At 44.1% G+C, this 23266-nt stretch overlaps 1 protein-coding gene across 1 annotated transcript in view; it reads right to left on the bottom strand.

Annotated features, from left to right (window-relative positions):
* The window catches only part of SPATA16 (spermatogenesis associated 16), a 157231-nt gene that overhangs the window by 26632 nt on the left and 107333 nt on the right, over positions 1 to 23266 (bottom strand). Inside the window, exons 8-10 of the mRNA XM_081911091.1 lie at positions 23005 to 23117; positions 13374 to 13538; positions 3691 to 3774 (exon numbers count right to left, since the gene is read on the bottom strand). Coding sequence (XP_081767217.1) covers positions 3691 to 3774; positions 13374 to 13538; positions 23005 to 23117 — 362 coding nt within the window. The remainder of the gene's footprint in view (positions 1 to 3690; positions 3775 to 13373; positions 13539 to 23004; positions 23118 to 23266) is intronic.

Here is a 23266-nt window from a genome sequence, read left to right as displayed (position 1 = left end):
GTCTACTGCTCTTAACCACTACACCACACTGGCTCTCAACAACTCCTAGCAGTGCTTGGTTTATAACACAGACCACAACTATTTTATAATAGGCTCATGGGACACCCAGAAAGTATGAAACAGTGCAGCTACATAAGAACATGAAGCATTCCCCAAAGATTGTAAATGAGCCTCTTACATAATGACACACACCTTAAGAATGTATACAAACTCAACCAGAGGGGTGAGCTTGCAGTTCTACTTGATGCCCTTGCTCTCATTTCAAAAATATATCTATCTTCATTCTGCAATTTTTAAAAATATACTGTACTGTGCTATACTATCTCGAATGTTTAAATGTTCAAATGTTTCTTTGATTGCCCTTGACTCTACCCACCACACTTGCCATCCTCTTCTGCCACACCAGTTTGAGAACAAACTGAACTGCTGAACTGGAGGAACCAATTGTGTAAATCAGTACAGTGGTACCTAAAAAGTCTGTTTGACTTCCAAAACATTCAGAAACCAAGGTGCAGCTTACAAGTGACTGTAGGAAGATTCTGCAGCCAATTGGAAGCCTGGAAGCCACGCCAGACATTTGGGTTCCAAAGAAAGTTTGCAAACCAGAACACTCACTTCCAGTTCGGGAGCCAAAATGTTTGAGTCTTAATAATAATAATAATAATAAAAATTTATTATTTGTACCCCGCACATCTGGCTGAGCTTCCCCAGCCACTCTGGGCAGCTTCCAACAAAGATTAAAAATACATTAAAATGTCACACATTTTAGGGCTGCCTTCAGATGTCTTCTAAATGTCAGGTAGTTGTTTATCTCTTTGACATCTGACATCTGATGGGAGGGTTTCCACAGGGCAGGCACCACTACTGAGAAGGCCCTCTGCCTGGTTCCCTGTAGCTTTGCTTCTCGCAGTGAGGGAACCGCCAAAAGGCCCTCGGAGCTGGACCTCAGTGTCCAGGCAGAACGTTTGTCAACCAAAGTACGACAGGGGCGCCACACTCTTTGAGAACAAACTGATGTAGAAAATGCTGAACTGGATGGACCAATGGTGTGACTCAGTATAAGACAGCTTCCCATGTTCTTCGCTCTAGCCACTATGCCTCACTGCCCTTAGACACACCATGCTCTCTCAAGCCCATCTGTCCGCAATAAGGAACAACTTGATCTAATTCACAGGCTTTTAAAAAATGTTAGCAGGACCCTCATAGCACAGTATTGGAAAACGTCTAAATTCCCAACGATAATAGAGTGGCAATCTAAACTATTTGACTATTTAGAACTGGCAAAATTGACACAGAAAATAAGAAATCAAAAAAGTACAAAATTTAATAATGAATGGGATAAATTTAAGTTATATATGGAAACAGAAATAAAAGGAAAATAAAAATGTTGATAAAAAACAAATATATATTTGAAAAATCACAGTAGGTATGAGATAATGCTTACTACGTAAAAATTGATTGAAAAATGAGACACTGCGGATAAAAAATATGATAACTTTATTCCGAAATCGAGATAAAGGGAAGTCGATGAGTGTTTGTCAATGTAAGTTGAGTTGTCTATGTTTTTATGTATTACATGTTTCGTTTTTCTTTTTTTTCCTTTTTCCTTTTTTCTTGGCTGTGTAAGTATGTTTGTGATATGTATGATATGTATGTATGTTAAAAAGCAATAAAAAAATATTTTAAAAAAACGTTAGCAGGATAATGCATGCGAAATACATTTAAAGCACCATTTAAAAGCTTAGTATTCTTATAGGGTAAGGGGACTACTTTTGGAATGGCTGTGGACACAAATGCACCGCAGCTTTGCATCTTGAACAGAACCATTAATGCTGCGGAGGGCAGAAAATTCAACTGGTAGATGTAAGCATCATAGCACCGTATGTTGCCAGGGGAAGCTGCCCATGTCCCTGTGCAAAGTGCTTCTTGGGTGTTCATTAATAAGCGGAAAGGGAGACTTGATCTAGTTAATGCCGCTGATCGCATTAACGACGCAACACACACTGTGTTTATTTTTTCCAAAGAGTTTCTCTTGCGGACTCCATAAGTAAATGGGAGAGCGAGCAAGGGAAAATGCTTCTGCTTCCATTATTTATCTCTCGAGATGAAACCCGCAGAAAAAAGGGGCACTCTTTGTTTTGCTACGCGCTCCGAGGATAAATAACAAAAACAAATAAATTATTTGCGCAGGAAGGCATCCTGTACATGCATCAAGAGTCAGCGGTCAAGTAAACAAAGCATGGTTATTTTGTTATCTCTTTCTGATATGTGAGCCGCACACACACTCCTAGAGCTATAGCTTTATTGTGAATTGGTGAATAGCCATTCCAAAAGGTGATGGAAAACCCTTTAAATTTCTCCAGTAGTTATCTGTTTTAATTAACTCATGCCGCACGACAATGCTAGTTGTTTGTTTAAACAAATTTAGCACCAGCTGACTTGTAACTGTTGATCTAAGACGGAGAGTGCTGGGATTGTATGTGGAGGAGTCCCGTAGGGTTCATTAGAGGACTATGGTAGGCAATAGGAGGGCTGTGTTGTCTCTGACACAATGTAGAAGTAAACTATAGAGTTCACCGGATGTAGTTACAGCCTCCCTTCCGAATGGCTTTAAAAAGGGGTTATACAAATCAGCTGAGCACTTCAAGAGGAGAAATGCAACATGAAATGGTTGAAAGATCATATATCTGAAGAAGTGTGCATGCCCACGAAAGCTCACACCAATAACAAACTTAGTTGGTCTCTAAGGTGCTACTGGAAGGAATTTTTTAAATTTTGTTTCGACTACGGCAGGCCAACATGGCTACCTACCTGTAAATATACCAAAAAGTTCAGCACAATTACTTCTGGACTGAACTGGCACAGTGGAGTTTATTTCTATCACACCACATGTGCTAATTGGCTTACCAGTGCCAGGATGTCTGTTTTATCAACTCCTCTTTCTGTAAATGCCGCTGTCGGTAACGTAATTATCGCGGTCTGTGCTTTTCTGCACTTCATTTCCTTCTAACCTCGTTGTTCACAATGCTCTCCTTCCAAATAATGTACATCTGTACCTGCAACTTGGAATTAACCCTGCACCTGATGAAGTGGTCTGTGGTCTGTGGAAGCGTATGCTATACTAAACGTGTTAGTCTTTAAGGTGCTACCAGGCTCTTAGCTGTTTACCCTGTCGCAAAGTTGCCTTACTCCCTACATTGCTTGATTTTTGTGGACTTACATGATTTCGGGAGAATTATCAGATCTGGCACAATAAAGGTGTAAGCACATCTTCCATTTGCTCTGCAATCCACCTCTGGTCTGGGAAGCAGTGTACACATTAACCACCCACTATTTCTCTTGCTGCTTCATACGAAATACTGAGTTTTGATGCGTTTGCATCCAAATCAGCCTTGATCCGAATTGAGAAAAAGGATGACCTAGCTGCATTTAAAGTTGGCAATGTGTGAAAAGACTTGGTCATCCTGATGGGTTGCACGGGAAGAGTCTATCTCTATCTAGATGAATTCAAAGAGCACCACCCCCCACAAAAAAACGATGAGTGGTCTGGGCACAAATTTGCCAAGGCAAAATTTCAGGATGGTGATGTTCCTGAATTTTTCAGCAAACAGATTTGACCCCAGAGACAGACCTTTCCTTCCAAGAAACTGCTATATCTGCTGAGTCTTCAGCAATGACAATTTTTTTTACCTTCTGAATTTTATTCCAGACACGTTCTTTATCACTTTTCCTTCCTTCGAGGGTGTCCATAGCATCTGCCATTAGTGACTGCAGCTGTGACACCAAGATAAAAATTATCGGAATGGAATTCACACAGAAATAACTTCTCTAAATACACAGATTAAAACCTAATTAAAAAATCATTTGTACGCTGATGATTTTATTGCTCATCTTTCGCACAATGAACACCACCACCATCACCTCCTTCCTCTTCTCATCCACATTTGCCTTGTGTTATTGTGGGACGGATAATGCTCAACAATAAGGGTGTGTGTGTGTGTGTGTTTGGTGAAATATCCTGTCAGAAAAAGTGCACTTAAGGAATTTCGGAGAAGCTTGCTTTGCAATGCACTATGTGTTTGTAAATATTACAGTATTTCAGTCTCATTAATTTCAGCATGCGAGTGGAACACCTACTTAAATGCCTTCTACTGAGCTCAACAATCAACTCGAAAGTTGCAACTGGCTAGGTTGCGTCGATTAAAAGAAACAAAGACATTTATGAAAAAGGCTTTTCAACACCCCCCCCATGGGGCACTTAAGGTGGTTCATAAATAAACATTAAAAACGCAAACTGCAATCTAGCTTTTGGGCCACACATACATAGAAGCAGCACCCAGTTTGACTGAACTGAAGGATCAAATCAAACTGTTTAAAGTTCTCGTTTTAACAAACTGGCAGTGTTCTAAAGGTGCAGCCAGGTGGGTTGCGATGTGAGAGATCAGTAAGATTTCTCTTAGTTAGAAAAAAGTATTTGCAGTGTTATGCTATCCTTTCCCTCTGTGGGTGCTATTAATGTGTTGCTGTTTGTTTGTTTTTAAAGTTAAATGTGGGAAGTCCAGATTATAGATCTCTTTCTGCATTACTTAAAAGTGGTGCCCTAAGCGAGAAGAAAAACAGCTTGTCATAGAGTATTCTGTTTGGGGGTTCTCTACGGCTGCCAGGTTTGGTAAAGAAAGATCGAAAGCGATGCAAACACTCCCAAGGCTTGTTGAAATTCTACCCTTGAGAAGGTCACTGTGTCTTCCGAAAGGTGAAGTCTGCAGCTGGGAGAGCCAGGTTTAAGTAATGGTTTCCCAGCATGTGCTTAAGCCATGATGTATGACTTGGTCTGCAAGCCATCCCAGAGGAGAAACCACCAGCCACTGCTCATTTGCATGCAGTAATTAATTTAGACGCATGCAAATGGGAAATTATCCATTGCGTTAGTTTGAAGCAGAGCACTGGGCTGCGTCTCCAGGACCAGCACATTTACTGGTGGTCTTCAGGGAAGCGTTTTTGTTGTTGCAGAGTCCCCTGGTGCTCCTGAGGTCATAATAAGAACAAACGCACCCTTGCTTTGTGTAACTTCTCATTGCAATACTAACAACCTGTGGAATGTTCTTGTGTGAGGATTTGAGCTGATAGCAAATGCCTGGAGGATGCCAGTCTCAAATTCAGTTCTGCGGCAATTTGTGATTTTTTTAAAAAAAATTTAAATCCTCATGGAAATTTCTCAGCATTTCATCTGAAATTTCTCAGAATGCACACATTTTTGCATGCAGTTTTAACTGATATATACACCCATTTCCCCAAGCAATTTCCCTTAATACGATGCATGTTTGTTATTTTCAATAATATTTGAATTCTTATGCACACTTTATCCCAAAGTATGCATTTCTGTACACATCCCTTGTCTGGAGAACCGTATCACACAGTTTGGAGAAGCACAAATTTTGAAGGATGGTTGTGTTTCGGTTTATATATTGTTTAGGAAAATGTCCATTTGTTAAGCTTGCCTTTAGATGTGGGCTGAATCAAATTTCTTCCCCATCTGTACACACAGCCCCCTCTGTTCTTTTTTTAAAATTTCCACTTGGGTGGTGGCAGTGGACTGAGACACCCTAGCCCCACATCTCTTTGGTGTAAGCTCTAAAAAGCAAAACGAGCTTTGCGGAATCCGAATTACTGTGTTGCAGATGAGCAAGATCTCAGGCCTCAAGGTCTCAGGCCTTTTGCAAGTTAGTGACTGTGATATTTACGGAAAGGTTATGGGGCTGAAATAAGACCAGGGGGTTAGTTGTGTTCCCTCTTTAACCAACATTCAACCTCTGCGGCCCAAATGTAACAGCTGTATTGGGCAGATTGGTGGAAACATTAAGGGCACAATTAGGGTTGCCATATTTCCGGACAAAGTTGTTAAGTTTTTTTTTTAAGGCAATCACCCAAAAACAGGGCCCAAGCCACCCCCCCAAACCTGGACATTTGCTTACAATGGTAAAATTTCCCCCGAATGTGCATGTAGGACATGTCTGGGATTTCCCAGCTGTATGGCAACTCTAGGCATTCCCCTCACAGATGTACCATTCCCAGAGTAATTTAACAATCATCCCCACTTCTCTCAGGGAATTCTGGGAACTGTAGCTCTCTGAGGGGAATAACGGTCCCTTAACAAGGGCTGGATTAAGACCCCCCAAAGCACTTAAAAGGGTTTGGCACTCCCATATATATCTAATTCAAAACCGTTAAATAAAATTTTCTTGTCCGAAATGAAACAGTAAGATGGGAAATAATGTTTATTTTAGTGTACTTGCGCTTCATTTATATTTGAAAAATAAATAAATCTGTGGTGCCCCCCTGTTCTCTGGATGCCCTAAGAGCACACTTATTTTGCTTAGCGGTTAATCCAGCCTTGCTCCTAACAACTCTTAGCAGCTTTTATAGCTAATGGGAAGCCGTGGCATGCTCTCCAACATTTCTCCGATGAAAATAGGGGTGTCCTATTCCACAATATTATTAATCCTAATAATTGTACTATGTATATCCTGCCCACCTGGTTGGCTTGCCCTATTGGAGGGGGATGCCAGCCGGTGGCAGAGGACAGAGTGACTCCAGGAGACATAGGTGTAAAAAAACCAAACGGAAAAACGAAGACTTTATTACTAAACAAATAAACACAAGCTCTGGTGGATGTTATTCCTGCAGGCAAAGCAACAAAACTCAGCTTTTTCCTTTATAGCAACGGTCACCTGCAGCCAATTAATCCCAGAAACTTCTTAAAGGTATACACACATGTTTCTGTGCCGAATGTCCTCTAACACCCCCTCTCATTCAAACAGAAACAATAGTATTTTAAACAGAAAAGAACATATTTACATATCACACACTGCAACTCCCAACTTTGTTACCAGTCGTGTATGTTTTTCAAGGGTTAACGCTTTTGTAAATACATCCGCCACATTTTGTGTACTTTCACAATACTTCAGCATTATCTGGTTCTGTTTTACATTTTCAGCTACATTTTGGTATTTAATTTCTAAATGCTTTGATTTGTTTCTAAACAGGTCAGATCCAGACAAGGTTATTACGGCTTGATTATCTTCCATAACTTGAATAGGATAATTACACTCTACGTCTATATCCTTGAGGATCTGAACATAAAATTTTACTTCATTACATAATTCCGACAATGCACAGTATTCGGCTTCAGTTGATGATGTGGCCACTATAGTTTGTTTTTTGGATTTCCATCCTACTAAAGAATCTCCAAATTGAAATACCATTCCAGAAATTGATTTTTTATCAGGCAGGTTGGCCCAATCGCTGTCCACGTAACACTGCAATTTTGTGGACCCTGAAGATGGTAATTTTAAACAATAATCAAGTGTTTGCTTTAGATACCGGAAAATACGTTTTAAACCTTTCCAGGCATTTTCTGTAGGACAGCTTACTAGTCTGCTTAGTATTCCAATTGCATAACTCAAATCTGGTCTGCTCCACAATGAAATGTATAATAAACTTCCAATTATTGAATGGTACATTTCAGGATTTACAGGTTCTGTGCATTTTTCTTCATTTTTGAAAAAACCTATTTCCATTGGGGTTTTTATTCCCTTGCAGTTTTGCATATTGTTTCTTTCAAGTAACTCCACTATTTTGTCTTTTTGACTCAACAAAAAACTTCCATCGTTTGTTCTTTGAATTTCTAAACCGAGATAATTTTTTACTGGCCCCAAATCTCTTACATTAAATTCCTTTCTTAGTTGTTCTGCAAATTTTTTCACTTGCTTGTCACCTTTTGTAGAGTAAAGCAAATCATCAACATAACACAAACACAATTCTTGTTTATCACCCTTTCCTTTAGTGTATAAGCAGTTATCAGCTAAGCTTCTTTTAAAACCAAGATTTTTTAAAGCATTATCAAGACATTCGTTCCAATTTCTAGCTGACTGTTTGAGCCCATAAATTGCTTTGTTCAGCCTATATACAGAATTCTGTTCTCCTGCCTCAAAACCTGGCGCTTGATTCATAAAAATTTCTTCTTGCAGATTTGCGTTAAGATAAGCTGTTTCAATATCAAAATGGTTTACCTTAAACCCACGTTGTGCTGCAAGAGCTAACAATAAGCGTACACTTTCACTCCTTGCAGTAGGAGAAAAGGTTTCATCAAAGCTTTCACCTTTTCTTTGAGTAAAGCCTTGTGCTACCAGTCTGGCTTTGTACTTAACATCACCACCTGCCAAGTGTTTTATTTTATACACCCATCTACAGCCCACTGCCTTTTTTCCTTCTGGCAATGGTTCAATGGTAAAGACATCGTGTTCTGCTAAAGATTTCATTTCTGCTTTCATTGCATTTTTCCACCTTACTATTTCCTGGTGTGGTAACTTTAAAACTTCCTCATAATCACGAGGTTCCTTTTTCACATCAACAGTTTTAGCTTCTTGTATAGTAAACCTTTCTGGAGGTACCCCCTTATTGCTTCTTTGTGACCTTCTAACTTGAACACTCTCCCCCTCTGAACTATCTTCCCCTTCTGATTCATCCTGCTCAGGAGAAATTGGTTCAGCTTTAGGAGATTGTGTACTGGGATCCTCATCCCCTGAATCCTCATCACTGTCACTTTCAGAACTTTCTTTAATTTGTGGCTTATCTTCCTCAGATTTCACAAATTTATCTGTATTATCAGAATATAACATAACTTCTGAATTTCCATGTAAACGAACCCAACCATCTTGCTCACAAAACTCTGCATGTCTTGATATTACAACTCTGCCACGCCCTAGTGCAAAACGATACCCCTTTGACCAAGTTTGATAGCCAACAAACCTAAGTTTCTTTGCCTTGGGCTCACCTTTCCTTCTCTGTCCTTTTGGGATGTGAACCCAAGCCCAGCAACCAAAAGTTTTAACATGGTCCAAAAAGGGTTTTTTTCCATAAAGCAAAAAATGAGGGGTGTTGTTTATGGTAGAATGAAACAATCTGTTCTGTATGTAGTTAGCACACAGAATTCCTTCTCCCCAATACTTCCTGGATAGGCCAGAATCACATAGCATTGAATCTAACATTGTTTGTAAAGATCTTATCTTGCGTTCTGCAACTGAATTTTCTTCAGGTGAAAAAGGACACGATTTACGGTGACAAATACCACGCTTTTTCAACCAAACTTGGAGGGCTTCAGACATGAACTCGCCTCCACGGTCACTTTGCAACTGGGTAACTTTGTAAGGAAACTGCCTTTCTATATAGTTGATCCAATTCTTAATCAGTTGACCAGTTTCACTTTTGTGTTTTAACAAATATACCCAAGTATACCGGCTATAATCATCCACAAGAACCAAAAAAAACTTTGCTCCTCCTTCAGACTCTGCAAATGGCCCACAAAGGTCTGAATGTACTAAAGCAAATGGCCTCTTGCTAATTCTAGTACTTTCAGGGTAAGACCCTCGCTTACTTTTAGACTCCTTGCAGGTATTGCAGTCTAGAAAAACTGAACATTTTTTCATTTTAATTCCCTTGCTTAATTCTGGCATTTTTGCAATACTGCGGAAATTGGCATGCCCCAAACGACGATGCCACAGATGCTGGCACTCATCATGCAAGGCTCTATTACAGGCTTTAACACATGCCCCAGACTCACTTACTAGCTGGTCTTTCAAAACAAACAAACCATTTTGTAGCGACGCTGTAACCACTTTTCCAGCTTTCTCTATTCTACAGCCTGAACCAGAAAAGGTTACTTTAAATCCCTGCTTAACAAGACTTGTAACTGAAAGCAAATTATTTTCTAAGCTTGGTACACATAAAACATTGGTAAACTTGGTACTTAAACAGTTGATATTCACACTACCCTTTCCAGCTGACTCATGCGCTGTTCCATCAGCTAGTACTACATTTACAGATTTACAAGGCTGCTTTTCTACAAGGGTTTGTGCAGACTTGACAAAAATGTTTGTTGCTGCTGAGTCTAAAATCCAGTCTTGTCCAACGTCGTGACTGGTGCCTCGAACTGCTGCAGAAACATACTGGATTCGATTCTTCCTGTTTCCTCGCTTCCCAGCAAACGCAGGCCGCCCTTGTCTTGTATTTTCTCCCACAGACACAGTGCACTGTCGTACTAAATGCTTGGTTGACCCACAACGATAGCATCTTCTAACTGTGAACGCTGCTTCCTCTCTGTGGTCTACAACCTCTTTAGGATGCCGCTCCTCATCAGTTGCATATCTTTTACTGGACTGCCTCCCATTTCTGGAGTTACGGTGAGGGGTTGTGGCCTTCCTCTCATGGCGTCTTTCCTCCTCATCAAGCAAACGGCCAGTTAAGAAATGCATTGTTAATTGGCTTTCTGGGATTGCTTCCAGAGTCATCACTAAATTGTCCCATGACTCAGGAAGTGAAGACAGCACAATATAAACTTTTCTCTGTTCAGAAAAATGTTCCCCAAGTTCATTTAACTGTGAAAATAAATCACGCATTCTTTGAAGATGTGTTGAAACACATTCACCCTCACTTAGTCTGGCTCGGTACAGAGCTCTCATTAGAGTAATTTTGCTGCCAGCAGTGTCTCTAATATGTATTGCTCTCAGTGCTTGCCAAATCTCACTTGCTGTTTCAAGGTCTCGCACATGAGATAACTGAGACTTCTCTAAACTCAGAATTAAATTGGCATAGGCTTTGTCCTCCAGCCTTTGGTCTGCTTCATCTACTTCTTCATCCTCCTCTTTTACAGGAGGGTTAACAATTGCAGTCCAACATTGTTCTTTCTTTAAAAACGCCTGCATCTGTAAACTCCATGACATATAATTGGACTCTCCCAGTTTCTCTACTGGAAAATAGGAAGCTCCCCCTTGAGCTACAGCTCCAAGTCCAGCCATGGCACCACCCAGCCTTCAGCTTTCCACTCAGTTCTTACTCACACGTGGCTTGAAGAAACGTTCGGCTCCTGGTCCCAAACAGACACTCCCTGCTGATGCCTTCACACAGCCAGCTGCTTGAGAAACGCAGAGTTGCTTCCAGTCTCTGGGTTCTTTTCACGCTCTGTCTCTGCCCACTCAAGACTGGGGTCTGAGCCCATAACCTATTGGAGGGGGATGCCAGCCGGTGGCAGAGGACAGAGTGACTCCAGGAGACATAGGTGTAAAAACACCAAACGGAAAAACGAAGACTTTATTACTAAACAAATAAACACAAGCTCTGGTGGATGTTATTCCTGCAGGCAAAGCAACAAAACTCAGCTTTTTCCTTTATAGCAACGGTCACCTGCAGCCAATTAATCCCAGAAACTTCTTAAAGGTATACACACATGTTTCTGTGCCGAATGTCCTCTAACATGCCCCAGCCGCTCTGGGTAGCTTCCAATATGTATAAAAGCATAATAAAACATTAAACATTAAACAAAACCCTTCCCTATACATGGCTGCCTTTAGATGGCTCAGGGGTCGGCTAACTCCATACCCTCCAACCAGTGCTTCCCCCCAAAAAAGAAACGTTTAGGGGTACTCTCATTTTCCTACTCATATTGAAATAACACCCCTCAATGAGGACAAACTTAGATTCACAAAATGTTTAGGGGTATGCGTACCTCTGCGTTCCCCCCCAGAAAAAAACCACTGCCTCCAACATTTCTCCGATGAAAATAGGGACATCCTAAGGATCAAATCAGAAACTGGGACAGCTTCATAGCTGTCAACTTTTCCCTTTTCTTGCGAGGAATTCGGAATAAGGGAATTTCTCTTAAAAAAAAAGGGAAACGTTGACAGCCATGGACAGCTTCTGTAAATCTGGAACTGTCCCTGGAAAACAGGGACACTTGCTGGTGGTGGTGGTGGGGTTCTGCCATGACCATTTAAAGCAGGCATGTCCAAAGTTTGTTGGGGGGGCCTAATCTGGCCTGCCAACAGGGGCGCCGACTTATAAAAAATATTGGGGGGGCGGGGGCCCATACCGACTTATAAAAAATATTGGGGGGGCCCAAGACCTCCAAACCGCTGCTGCTGGGGGAACGAAAGGGGCGAGCCCCGGGCTGCCACGACCTTAAGTGAACCTGTGAGGGCCCGCCCTTTGCGGTAGCCGATTGACTGCCGCCGTGGGCGTTGAATATTAATGAGCTAGGGGGAATCCCCGCTTCTTGTGGGGCTGACGCCAGCCCCGCGAGATTGTTGATGGGTCGAGAGCCCGCAACCCCACCCCCTCTCTAGATCGGGAGTGGCTTTGTTTTAACTCATTACTGAATGTATTTTAAAAGGTAACTATCGTCAAACAAGGAAAATAAAAAATACCAACATAATTTTGTGATTTTACAAAGCATAATATAACTAATAATTTTCTTAAATTATTGGGGGGCAGAGCCCCCCCAAACGAATTTTTGAGGGGGCTCGGGCCCCCTCAGGCCCCATGGAGTCAGCGCCTATGCCTGCCAATCGATTTAATCCAGAACTTGTGGCAGTATATGGCCTGGGGTAAAATCCTAAAAAAAGCTCAGCAACTGCAATCCTAAAAAAAGCTCTCAACCACTTTGGTCAGCCCTCACGCATGTTCACTTCATCAAATCTGGCCCTCTTTGGAAAAAGTTTGGGCACCCCTGGAAGGGCTGTGAGAGTGCTTTAAACGGGACCTCTGACTACCAGCAGCTCTCTGTCTCCTCAGGCAGAGGCCATTCTCCATCACCTGCGATCTCAGGGGCCCAGATGTTGCTGGACCACAGCTCCCATTCTTCTTGATGACTGGCCATATAGCCGGGGCTGATGGGAGCTGGAGCCTAACAGCATCTGGAGGGCATTTGTTTCTCCATGGAAACAGGGACCTTTGGTGTACAAAGCAGCTGCTGAGCTTGAGCTTGTGAGCTTCCTGGTAGCATCTGCTTGCCTGCTGCGAGAAACAGTGTGGATCTTTCATTTTGATCTACTGCGGCTCGAATGTTCTTGTGCTTATTTCCCTTACTTAAATCCGCTGTAGAGAGTCCATTTCTTGCACATTCAGTGAACGTTCTCTCAGTCGAATAAATAAACAAACAAACAAAGCTCCTTATTTCATTTTGTTTTAGGTGGTTTCCCCCGGTTCGTCTTGTACTCTTGATATTTACGCTACGGGAGGCTAATAATCCTGTTTATAATGGACTTTGTTTCATAATGCAGGAAACACCCCAACGCTCCTCATCCTCCACAATAAAGAGATCTGAGGGTGGCCATTTTAAATGCCTCTTGAAGCGTTATATGCCTCTTTTGGGTTTAGCCCTCGCTTTGCCAAAATGTGCCCAGGTTTTCAAAGCAGCTCCTAATTTTTTTATTTAAAAAAATAGGTTCAAGAGGGGGAAAGGCAGACCCCCCCATTGTGTTTTGTTCCTCTTGCTTGACAAGCAAACCCGCACAGCAAGGATTGAAAACCAGATTGCTCACCAGTTCAGCATCCTGCTGGCTGATGTCTTGGAGGTAGGGGATAGTGGCGAGCTCAGCCATGGCTTGGTTGATCACTTGCGATTGCTCCTTGATGCGCTGCAAACGGCCGAGCAGGCTGGCGTGTTGCAGCTTCTCTATCACCCCCGAACATGCGCAGAAAGTCTCCTGGGCCCACAGTGAAACGCAAAGAGGTTAGACAAGAGCTGAGGGACTTCATCTGGCTATTGTATTGTTATTGTTATTATTATTCATATTTATTATATTTCCATCCCTCCCTTCCTCACAAAGGAGTGACAATGCAGCAAAACATTACAGTCATATCTTGGGTTACAGACGCTTCACGTTGCGTTTTTTCAGGTTACGGACCACTGAAACCCGGAAGTACCAGAACGGGTTACTTCCGGGTTTCAGCGGTTGCGCATGCGCAGAAGCGCTAAATTGTGCTTTTGCATGCGCAGAAGCGCCGAATCACAACCCACGCATGCACATGCATGCAGCTGCAGGTTGCAAACACTGCGGGTTGCGAACATGTATCTCGCACGGATCATGTTCGCAACCCGAGTGTCCACTGTGTATATCTCTCTCTCTCTCTCTCTCTCTCTCTCTCTCTCTCTCTCTCTCTCTCTCTCTCTCTCTCTCTCTCCCCCACACCCACACCCACACCCACCCACCACATTCATAAACATCTACCTACCTACCTACCTACCTACCTACCAGCCTCATTAAAAAAGCGAGAACATTTAAAAGCAGTCACATATTCACACAGGTCACAATTTCAAGCTTGCCAGAAACAAAGGCCTGGCTGAACAGGCTGTTTTTAAATTTCTCCTGAATGTGAATAATAAGGAAGGCAGTCACACCTCACCAGGGCTGGCATTTCACAAATGGGGGATGCCACCGAGAAGGCTCCACCAACAGATCCGCCAATATATCTACGTATCCTCAATTAATTTGTCACCCTTTTAAAAAAAGCCTTCTAAAAGCAGTTCCATGCGTTGCAGAGGGGTAGACCGAGGACCGTACTAGATCCATTAATGGAAATCAGGCCTCCTTACACTTTGGTTTTTTTAAAAAAGCAGTTGTGAGGGTCCAAGGTGTGGTGATAGCCACTGTCCCCCAATTTAGATGGTTTTAAATAGGGATTAGATTATTTCATGGGGGATTTGGCTGTCAGTGGCTACTAGTCCTGATGGCAGGATACGACTTTCAGGATCAGAGGCAGACTGCACTGCTGTCTATGTGAGGCTGCCCTCGAGGTTACGAAATTGGCTACCTGATTTGGATAATGCTCTATAGTTATAGCAATTCTCTATGAACCTACTTTAGGTCAGGGACTAATGGAAGAAGCAACCTAATTCTCAGCTTTAAGGAGCGGGCGGGAAACCAGGGATTATAGCAGGTTGGATGCTGTCAGGGGTTGTGTTTCAGTGGCAACGAAAAATGCAGAAAGAGAGTGTAAATAACTGCTTCTGGCAGCAATAAGAGCCCAGGGGGAGATGAAGCGCATGATGAGAATTACCTGAGCTACAGTGGAGTTCAAGAGGCTACTAAGCTGCAGTAAAGAAAATAATAAAGTGGCCAAGGATGAAGCTGGAACCACCTCATCTCGGTACAGTGAAGGTTAAGTAAATAGCAAGCTTAAATGGAGGCTTTGGGCCGACAGAATTGGATGATTTAGCAGGGGAAAGAGCTGAATGCCTGACAAATGGGAAGAAGGGGGAAAGAAACAGAGCTGGCGCCAGGCTTCCGGGGGGGGGGGGGGACGGGCTTTTCATAAGGAGTACAAGGAGCTAGCATAGCAGGTGGAACAAGCACCAGTTTCCCCAATTTATATTGCAGGAAGGCAATAACAAAAGAGCGCCTCTGAGGCAAAGTGCAGGTGCCAATTGTCATGTCATGCTGCTCCTGAAAGAATGGGACTGGATGCCTGTCTGCTGCGTGGCCCAATGTAAGGTGCTTCCTTTGTGTCTAAAACCCTATATGACTTCTGATCCGGGTACTCGCTTGAAAGGATGGCTCTTGTGTTCCCTTCTAGCTGATGGTTTAAACCAAGCATAGGCAAACTCGGCCCTCCAGATGTTTTGGGACTACAATTCCCAACATCCCTGTCCACTGGCTTGTTAGTTAGAAGAAGAGTTTGGATTTGATATCACGCTTTATCACTACCTGAAGGAGTCTCAAAGCGGCTAACAATCTCCCTTCCCTTCCTCCCCCACAACAAACACTCTGTGAGGTGAGTGGGGCTGAGAGACTTCAAAGAAGTGTGACTGGCCCAAGGTCACCCAGCAGCTGCATGTGGAGGAGCGGAGACGCGAACCCGGTTCACCAGATTATGAGACCACCACTCTTAACCACTACACCACACTGGCTTTAGCTAGGGGTCATGGGAGTTGTAGTCCCAAAACACCTGGAGGGCTGAGTTTGCCTATGTCTGGTTTAAAATCTACTTGGGAGGCTCTGCTGAAAGTTCCACCTATAACTGCAGCCAGTCCCTCAGTGACTCGTGACAGGGCCTTCTTTGTTACGGCCCCACAGGTATGAAACATTCAAGAGATTTGTCTTGCTCATTGAAATCTGTTTCATCTTGCCTTTGAGGATGGAAGGCTGTGTGGGCTGGGCAGTTCCTGTCCATCGTGGTTTCTGTATTGCCACTATCTTGTAACTGAGCAGTGTGTTGGACCTTTCTGTGGTTTTAGTGTTAATTTTAGTGTCATTTAATTTCAGTCCTTGTATAGCACCCTGAAAACTTTAGCTGAAGGGCAGCCTAGAAGCATAATAAATGGATAATTGAATAATGTAGTGATTATCGCCGACATCTGGAGGGCAGTGGACACATATGGAACTTTGAGAAAGTGGTGAGGGCACCAGTAACAAAATGGCTGTTGCAGATATCCCAAAGAGCAGAAAAAGAGTTGAAATGGTGTAGGCACGTCCCCAACATCGATGAAAAAAGGCAGCCCCACCAGCCACTGCTGTCCTCATTCTTTGCACCTCTCTGTTCAGAACAGGAAGGGGTGGGGTGTTCCAGTCCTGGCCTCCCGTGGAATAAAGCCATGTTTAAGGGTTTGCGTTCAGTGTAGGAGAGGCTGAGCCAGTGCAAATAGGAACTGAGCAGAAAGTCAACAGTCTTTCACGCACTGCGGATTTCTGAGGGAATATTTGCTGAGAACTTTTTGCTAGTGCCCACAAGCACTGTGTTGGGGATCGCCGAAATAAACACATTCCTAAAGAAGAAACTGTAATGTGCGGCAACAAACCTTGGCCCACACTTGTTGGTAGCAGTGGCGTAGCGTGGGGGGTGCAGGGGGGGGGCGGCCGTACCGGGCACAACATCTGAGTGTTAGGGTTAAGGGGCGCAAATCCATGGGTTAGGGGGCGCAAATTACTTGCCTTGCCCCGGGTGCTGACAACCCACACTACGCCACTGGTTGGTAGTCTAGAAATGAATGAAACAAACAAAAAAATGGTTTCTGGAATGCTAAAGATGCAGGGTTTGAATTCTGCATCCTTCAAATTTCTATTCGTTCACCAAAGGATTGGAAGAGTATGTGAAGGAGGTCTTTGCCATGCTATTGAAACAAAGTAGGGACTAAAAAGAAAAGAGAAAAGAAAAGAAAAGAAAAGAAAAAAGCAGCACACACACCTAAATGCTGGTTTCCACCACAATGAGTGCCATTTTGGAGTGGAAAATGATTTCCTAACTACATGCCACAGCATACCGGTATGTATGTTGAAGGAGTCGCTTTGGATTTGCAACTCCCATTAGCCTCAGGCAGCATGGCCAATAGTCAGAGATGAGGGGAGTTTTAATCCAAGAACACCTGAAGGGACTAGGGCCTGGGAAGACTGCGTGGGAAAATTACCCATAATAGCAATTTCCTTTAATCCTTATATGTTAACAACCAGCAGAGAGCACTAGACGGATAGGTCTCCCATGATAAAATGTGTGTGACATGTTTTGGCAGAACTCCCTTTTTGTTGTTGTTGTTGCTGGAATATTCGTGCTACATTTTTCCAGTTTTGAAATCTCAAGGCAGGCAATGATTTATCGGTACTCTGAGATAAGCAATGAATGCAGCTGAAATGAATTAAGGTGGTGGAGTTCCTGGGTAGTTCTCTGGAAGGTCCCATGTACATCTGATTCCAGGTGATGGCTGGGTGCATTGCAGTGCGCTTGGCAGTATTAGTGCCAGAGGGAGGGCAGCTGGGGAGGCAGAATCAGAAATCTAATCCCGTGAATTCTGCAGGGATATGATCTACGTGTACATGAACCTGTGATGGCCTGGAAATCAGATTCAGAGGCTGAACCTGAGGAATCCCAGCCTGCACAGGAGTCCCCGCCTCCAGGACTGGCTGAGCCGGGGCTGGGGCTTGAACCTGAAGGGCCCTCACCTGTGCTGGATCCTCAGGAGCAGACACCAGCTGAATCTGCTCTGGCTCCTGAGGTGATGGAGGACCCATTGCCTGCAGGTGTTCCACTCTCAGCCCCGTCAGGGGAAGGTGAGGTTGCCTCTGGGTCCAGTAACCCTCCAGCCTCTCCTGAGCTGCAGAGGCTCAGGGCAGAGAGGCGGAGGGAACTAAGTTCTTGCAGGAGGAGTGCTCGCCTCCAGGCCAGGAGAGGCGAGTCACCTGTGGACTGGGGCCGCCCTATGCCTCAGAGGAGATAAAAGCCAGCCAGCCCTGTCCCAGGTTGCAGGAGCAACATTGTTGGTAACCTCTTCCTGCCGGCACCCTGTCCTGCTCTTCTGCCAGAGTTCCTGACCTCACCCGACTCCTTGCCTTGGACCCCGCTTCAGCCTTGACAGACAGCCTCCATACCACACCCTCGACCTCAGACTGGACTCAGGCCACGCCACACGGTAGCCCCCGGGACCAGCACAGTATCCATGATTTGCTCCCATTTTGGTTATGGGCTCTTTTTCAATTTAATGCTCCTTGCCCTGCCCCATATTTATTTGTTTACTGATGGCGTCCTACCTTACAGCCGAATTGAAGCACAATTTAAACATGAAGTAAGACATGAAACCGTTCAAAAAGAAGAGGAAAGCCCACCACCCCAGATATAAATGCCGCAACAAAACAGAATTTGCTATACCCCAAAAGTTAAGCACAGATTTAAGAAACAGAGGGGCAGACTAGCTAAGTTATTGAAAAGGCTGGGTGAACAGAAAGGCAGCAAAAATGCCTCTCTAAGTAGGAAGACTCCATTGGAAACTGAAGCCCAGGGAGCCCAACTAAAGCCAAACCCATAAACCAGTTGAGCAGAAACACCAAGATCCAGCTGAAGCAGACCAACCGAGAATGTATGAGGAGCCCTGATAGATGAGCCCAAAGACCTATGGGAATCCAGCATTCCTTTTGCACAGTGGCCAGCCAGATGGTCCATAAGGACCAGATAGTCATAGAATGCTGTTAGTAGGCCATGAGTGCAGTAACACTCTCCCATTTGTGATCCCCAGGTGCTGGTATTCAAAGGCATATTGCCTCTGGTTCTGGGGGTAAAATAATCACCATGACTAGAAGTCACTGTTAGCCTTATCTTCCATGGATTTGTGCATCAAGGTCTTCTGAGTCGATGGCCATTGCTATATCTTGTTGTTTCAGATCCCAGAGTTTAACTATCTGCTATGTGTTTTGGCACAACCGGCTTGCAGATTTGGGCTGCTAATTAGTTCTCTCCCCCTTGTGTCCTGAGATGCCTCCACCATTGCCTTTCAGAGAGAAAACTAGCTGGAGTTTTGGAGATCTTACAGAAAATAATTGCTTCTTTTCAACTGTAGTGTATTCCCCCCTGCTCCCCAACTATCTTTTTGTAAAACCCATGAGAAATTCAAAAAGCTAATAGAAGGTAACTGGAAGGAAAGTGTTCTATAAAGCACATTCTTCCATGGAATAAGTATTAAAGCTGATAAATAATAGCTGCAAATATAATTCAAACAAAAAATTGGACTACTTCCACAGGAAACAGAAGTGTCCAATTTCATCAGTGTCTAGACAGAGCAGACAGGAATGACAGAGGAGTTCCTGTCCTGTAGTACCATCTTTAGATTGCTTTATAATCAGGTTTTGGGGTTGGGTTCTCACTTTTCATCATCATTATGGAAAAAGATTTTCTCTTCAGTTATGTGTTCTGTTCCTTTTCTGATCTTATGAGTGGCAATGTTCTTTCAAAATAATTGATAAACCGGTTCATTTTCAAAATATCCCCCCGCCCCCCAAAAGGGAGAAAAGAAGCCATTCCACCATATTGTATAAAGTTTGGTTGTTATAAAATGGCTGCTTTGGATTTTAAGGGCTCTCCTCATAGAAGGGTCCATTTTCATGGGGAGGTCAAAAGTACAAGTGGTTGTTCTACTCGGGATCTATTGAACAGAAGGTCAAAAGTTCAGTCTAGGAATGTGGCCGTTAAGGGGAAATGAACACTTAACCAGGAGTTTACTATCCTTATAATTGGCTAAAAGGCTGGGGGGAGGAGCGAAAATATGATACATGAGCTGAGTTGAAGAAAAGTGCTCTTCATAGATTTGAAGAGATGGAATTCAAGAGCTGAATGAAAGAGAAAGGGCTGAAACACCAGAGAGAGCAGGGACACTGGAAAGTGGTAGGGAAGTCCGCTCACCCCTTCTGGTGCAGCGGCATTGTGGGATGGCAGAGGCTTCTCCATGGCCCCGACGAGGGAATCATGTCACTTGAATCCCGTTTGGATAGGGGGCGTGGGCATAAGCTTGCGCTGCCTGTCAGAAGCCGGATCCTAGCCTACATCCTTAATTGGCAAATGGGGATGCAGGCTGGGCTGGAGGGCGGGGCCAACGGAGCTGAAAGGCTTCCCTTGGGTCCACTCCCTGGGCATTTAAATAGCCTTCACCTGGGGCCCGACCTGTTTTCCCCTCACTGGGTTCCCCCAACCACCCTCCTTGGATTCAAGCTGACTGTTAAGGAATTTGCTGTGGCTACGGTGGTCGCTGTTTTATGGAGCCAGGTAGGAATTTGTCCACCAAGCCAATAGGCTCTAACCCAGTGGTTCTGCCTACCTCATAGCAATCGTCACAACTGGGTTGGGCATTGGGCCAACCCTTTGTCTTGGATGGAGGGGAGGGTGTAGTCTTCGCCTGCCCCTCCAAACACTGGGGTATCCTGTTAAAGGGAACCAGGGGGACTGGTCGTGCCTGTGTGCCCAGGCAGGGCCAGGGTTGAGGATGCTCCCCCAGACAGCAGTCCCTGGGGCCCCCACTCTATTTGATGTAAGACTTATGAACCCCCCTGTCATGGTCTGGTCTACGGGCAATCAAAGTTCTGGCTGAGGATGTTGTGATCGGGGGCAAGATGGCAGGGTGGGAGCAGGAACGAGAGCCGAGAAGCCAGGGGTCCGAGGGTGAAGAAGCAAAGAGCTGAGGTTTGAGGATCAGGAAGCAAGGAGCCAAACGCAGCAAGGCAGGAAACAAGTTGGCGTGGCAAAGAGGCCAAGAGAAATGCTGACCTTATATCCCTTCCTGGCTCTTGTCACCAGGTGCAGTGAGTTACCAAGTGGCTTCACCTGTGCAGCCACACCTTGCCTCTCCAGAACAAACTTAGGAAGGCCCCAGTCCTGCAAAATCCGACTGGTCCCAGGGCCTGGCTCCTGCACACACTCCTGACACCCCCTGCCTGGAATGACCTACGCGTCACTTCTGGTGGGCAGGCCAGAAGTATTTTGATTGCCTAATGTCCAAGCCAAACCTCTTGCATCTGTATTCAATAAAGTTGTGGCCTGTTTCGATCCAAACCAGTCTATGTGGTCCTTTATTTCTCTGTGGGATGGGCGACTAGGGAGCATGATGCCTGGATCCTGCAATACAGCTGGACTGAACAGCATGATTCAAAATTGTTTTGGTTGGAGCAACAGTTTAGAATAGGCATAGCTCAGATGGGAGGAACCTCCCGTCTATGGATCAAACGTAGGCTGCCTTTGCATTTGCTCAGTGAGGCCATTTTGGTGAAGCCATTCTCACCCACCCTACGCCTGAAATCATATGTGACATCAGGGGTGGGGCGGGTAACAGCAGGACTTCGGAGGAACAACTGGAAGCTCAGAGTGACTTCCCAATTGCTTCATTCCTGGAGCAACACCCCCCACCCTCTCAGCACTGCCCAAAAGTAGGAGGTCCAAAGAGCTCTTTCCCCCATGCTGCTCTTCAAATCTCAGACTTCTGGAGGCTTAAGGAGTAGTTCGGGGATTGTTTTTATGAAAGGCTGCTCTTTGAACCACCCAGTTTTGGAAGTTCAAAAGCAGCACGGGGATATTTGAAAACGGTTTGTAAACATCGCAATACTGCACTTAGAAGTCCTGACAATCGAGACTTCAGAGTTCAGCACCAACACCATTGCCTGCTGCCCCCCATGGGTGACCCTACCTACCTGTCAAATTTGGCCCGCTAGTGGTCAGGGAGATTAAGCTCTGGCCCATTGGTTGGAAAAGGCTTCCTGCCACTGGTATAACTAGATGCATGTATCTCTTGAGTTTGGTGAGTTTGGTGCTGTGGTTTAAACCGCTTAGCCTTTTGGGCTTGCTGATCAGAAGGTCAGCGGTTCAAATCTCTGTTTATTTTTATCTTTATATATCTCTGTTCATTTTGTATTTACTCTTATGGATAAATACTATAATAGTGGCTCTCCCCCTCATTTTTTTTTCTTGACTTGTTTAACTTGTTGCCTTATATATACCTTAAGTACAGTGGTACCTCGGGTTACAGACGCTTCAGGTTACAGAGTCTGCTAACCCAGAAATAGTATCTTGGGTTAAGAACTTTGCTTCAGGATGAGAACAGAAATCGTGCGGCGGTGGCACAGTGGCAGCGGGAGGCCCCATTAGCTAAAGTGGTACCTCAGGTTAAGAACAGTTTCAGGTTAAGAACGGACCTCCAGAACGAATTAAGTTCTTAACCCGAGGTATCACTGTATAAGCATTGTTTATTTTTGAAAACTTGGCCCTGCTATTTATCCCACCACATCCGCTGAACAACCAGTCAGGATTCTGTAGCCCCTGAACATCATTGAGTTGTTTCTGGGGCTCCCCCCAAGGTTTTTTCACCCTAAGGTTTTTGTACTTACACACGGATGGTGCAGTTTTGGCAATATAAACAATGGCGATCACTTCTGGATCTTGGAAACAGAACGCTTGTTCATTTCATCAGTTGTGGAAGTAAGAAGGCAGTTGCCACATGTTCTGCAGGAGCTAAATTATAGTGCTGCTGGATTATAATTCTGTGTTTTCCGAATTTTCTAAATTATAATACTGCATTTTCGCAACAGCATGGCAAAGCCGTTCATCACAAGCAGCTCATTCATTTCGGCAGCAGCAGAAGCAAGAAGGCAATTGCTGCAGGAGCTAAATTATAGTGCCGCTGGATTATAATTCCGCATTTCCTGAATTTGCTCAATTATAATACTGCGCTTTCACAACAGCGCGGCAAAGATTTGCAGTTGTCTGCAAACATTTAGCTAGCGTTTTGTCCTTGTTGAGGACTACATGGGAACCTTGGGGTGATAGCCATGCCTGAAATAGCAGCACGAAACCTCATTACTCACCTTCAGCAAAATATATACCATTTATTGTAAGGGATGAGAACCATATTAAAAATATTATCATACTCACAGTCAGTTTGGTGCCTCTGATGAAATCCATTATTGGCAAGATTCTTTTTCCAATTGTCTCCAGGTGTCTCCTTGCTTCTTCTTTTGTGAGAGGACTGAATGGAGCTTTATGCTCTAGGGAGGTATAAAAGAAGCATTATTTAACAGAACTAACAGCTGTGGTCAGAATCGCATTGAAAAGATAACTCCCTATTGTGTGGAAACTTAATCCCAAGGCTCCGGAAATGGATTAGTCATGACTTGCTGGTTGCCAAATGTCTCGT

The sequence above is a fragment of the Podarcis melisellensis genome (assembly GCF_964234715.1).
Source record: "Podarcis melisellensis genome assembly, chromosome: 5".
NCBI classification, from domain to species: Eukaryota; Metazoa; Chordata; class Lepidosauria; order Squamata; family Lacertidae; genus Podarcis; species Podarcis melisellensis.
Note: the sequence above shows the minus strand (reverse complement) of the source record. Positions and strands in the feature narration are given on the sequence as shown.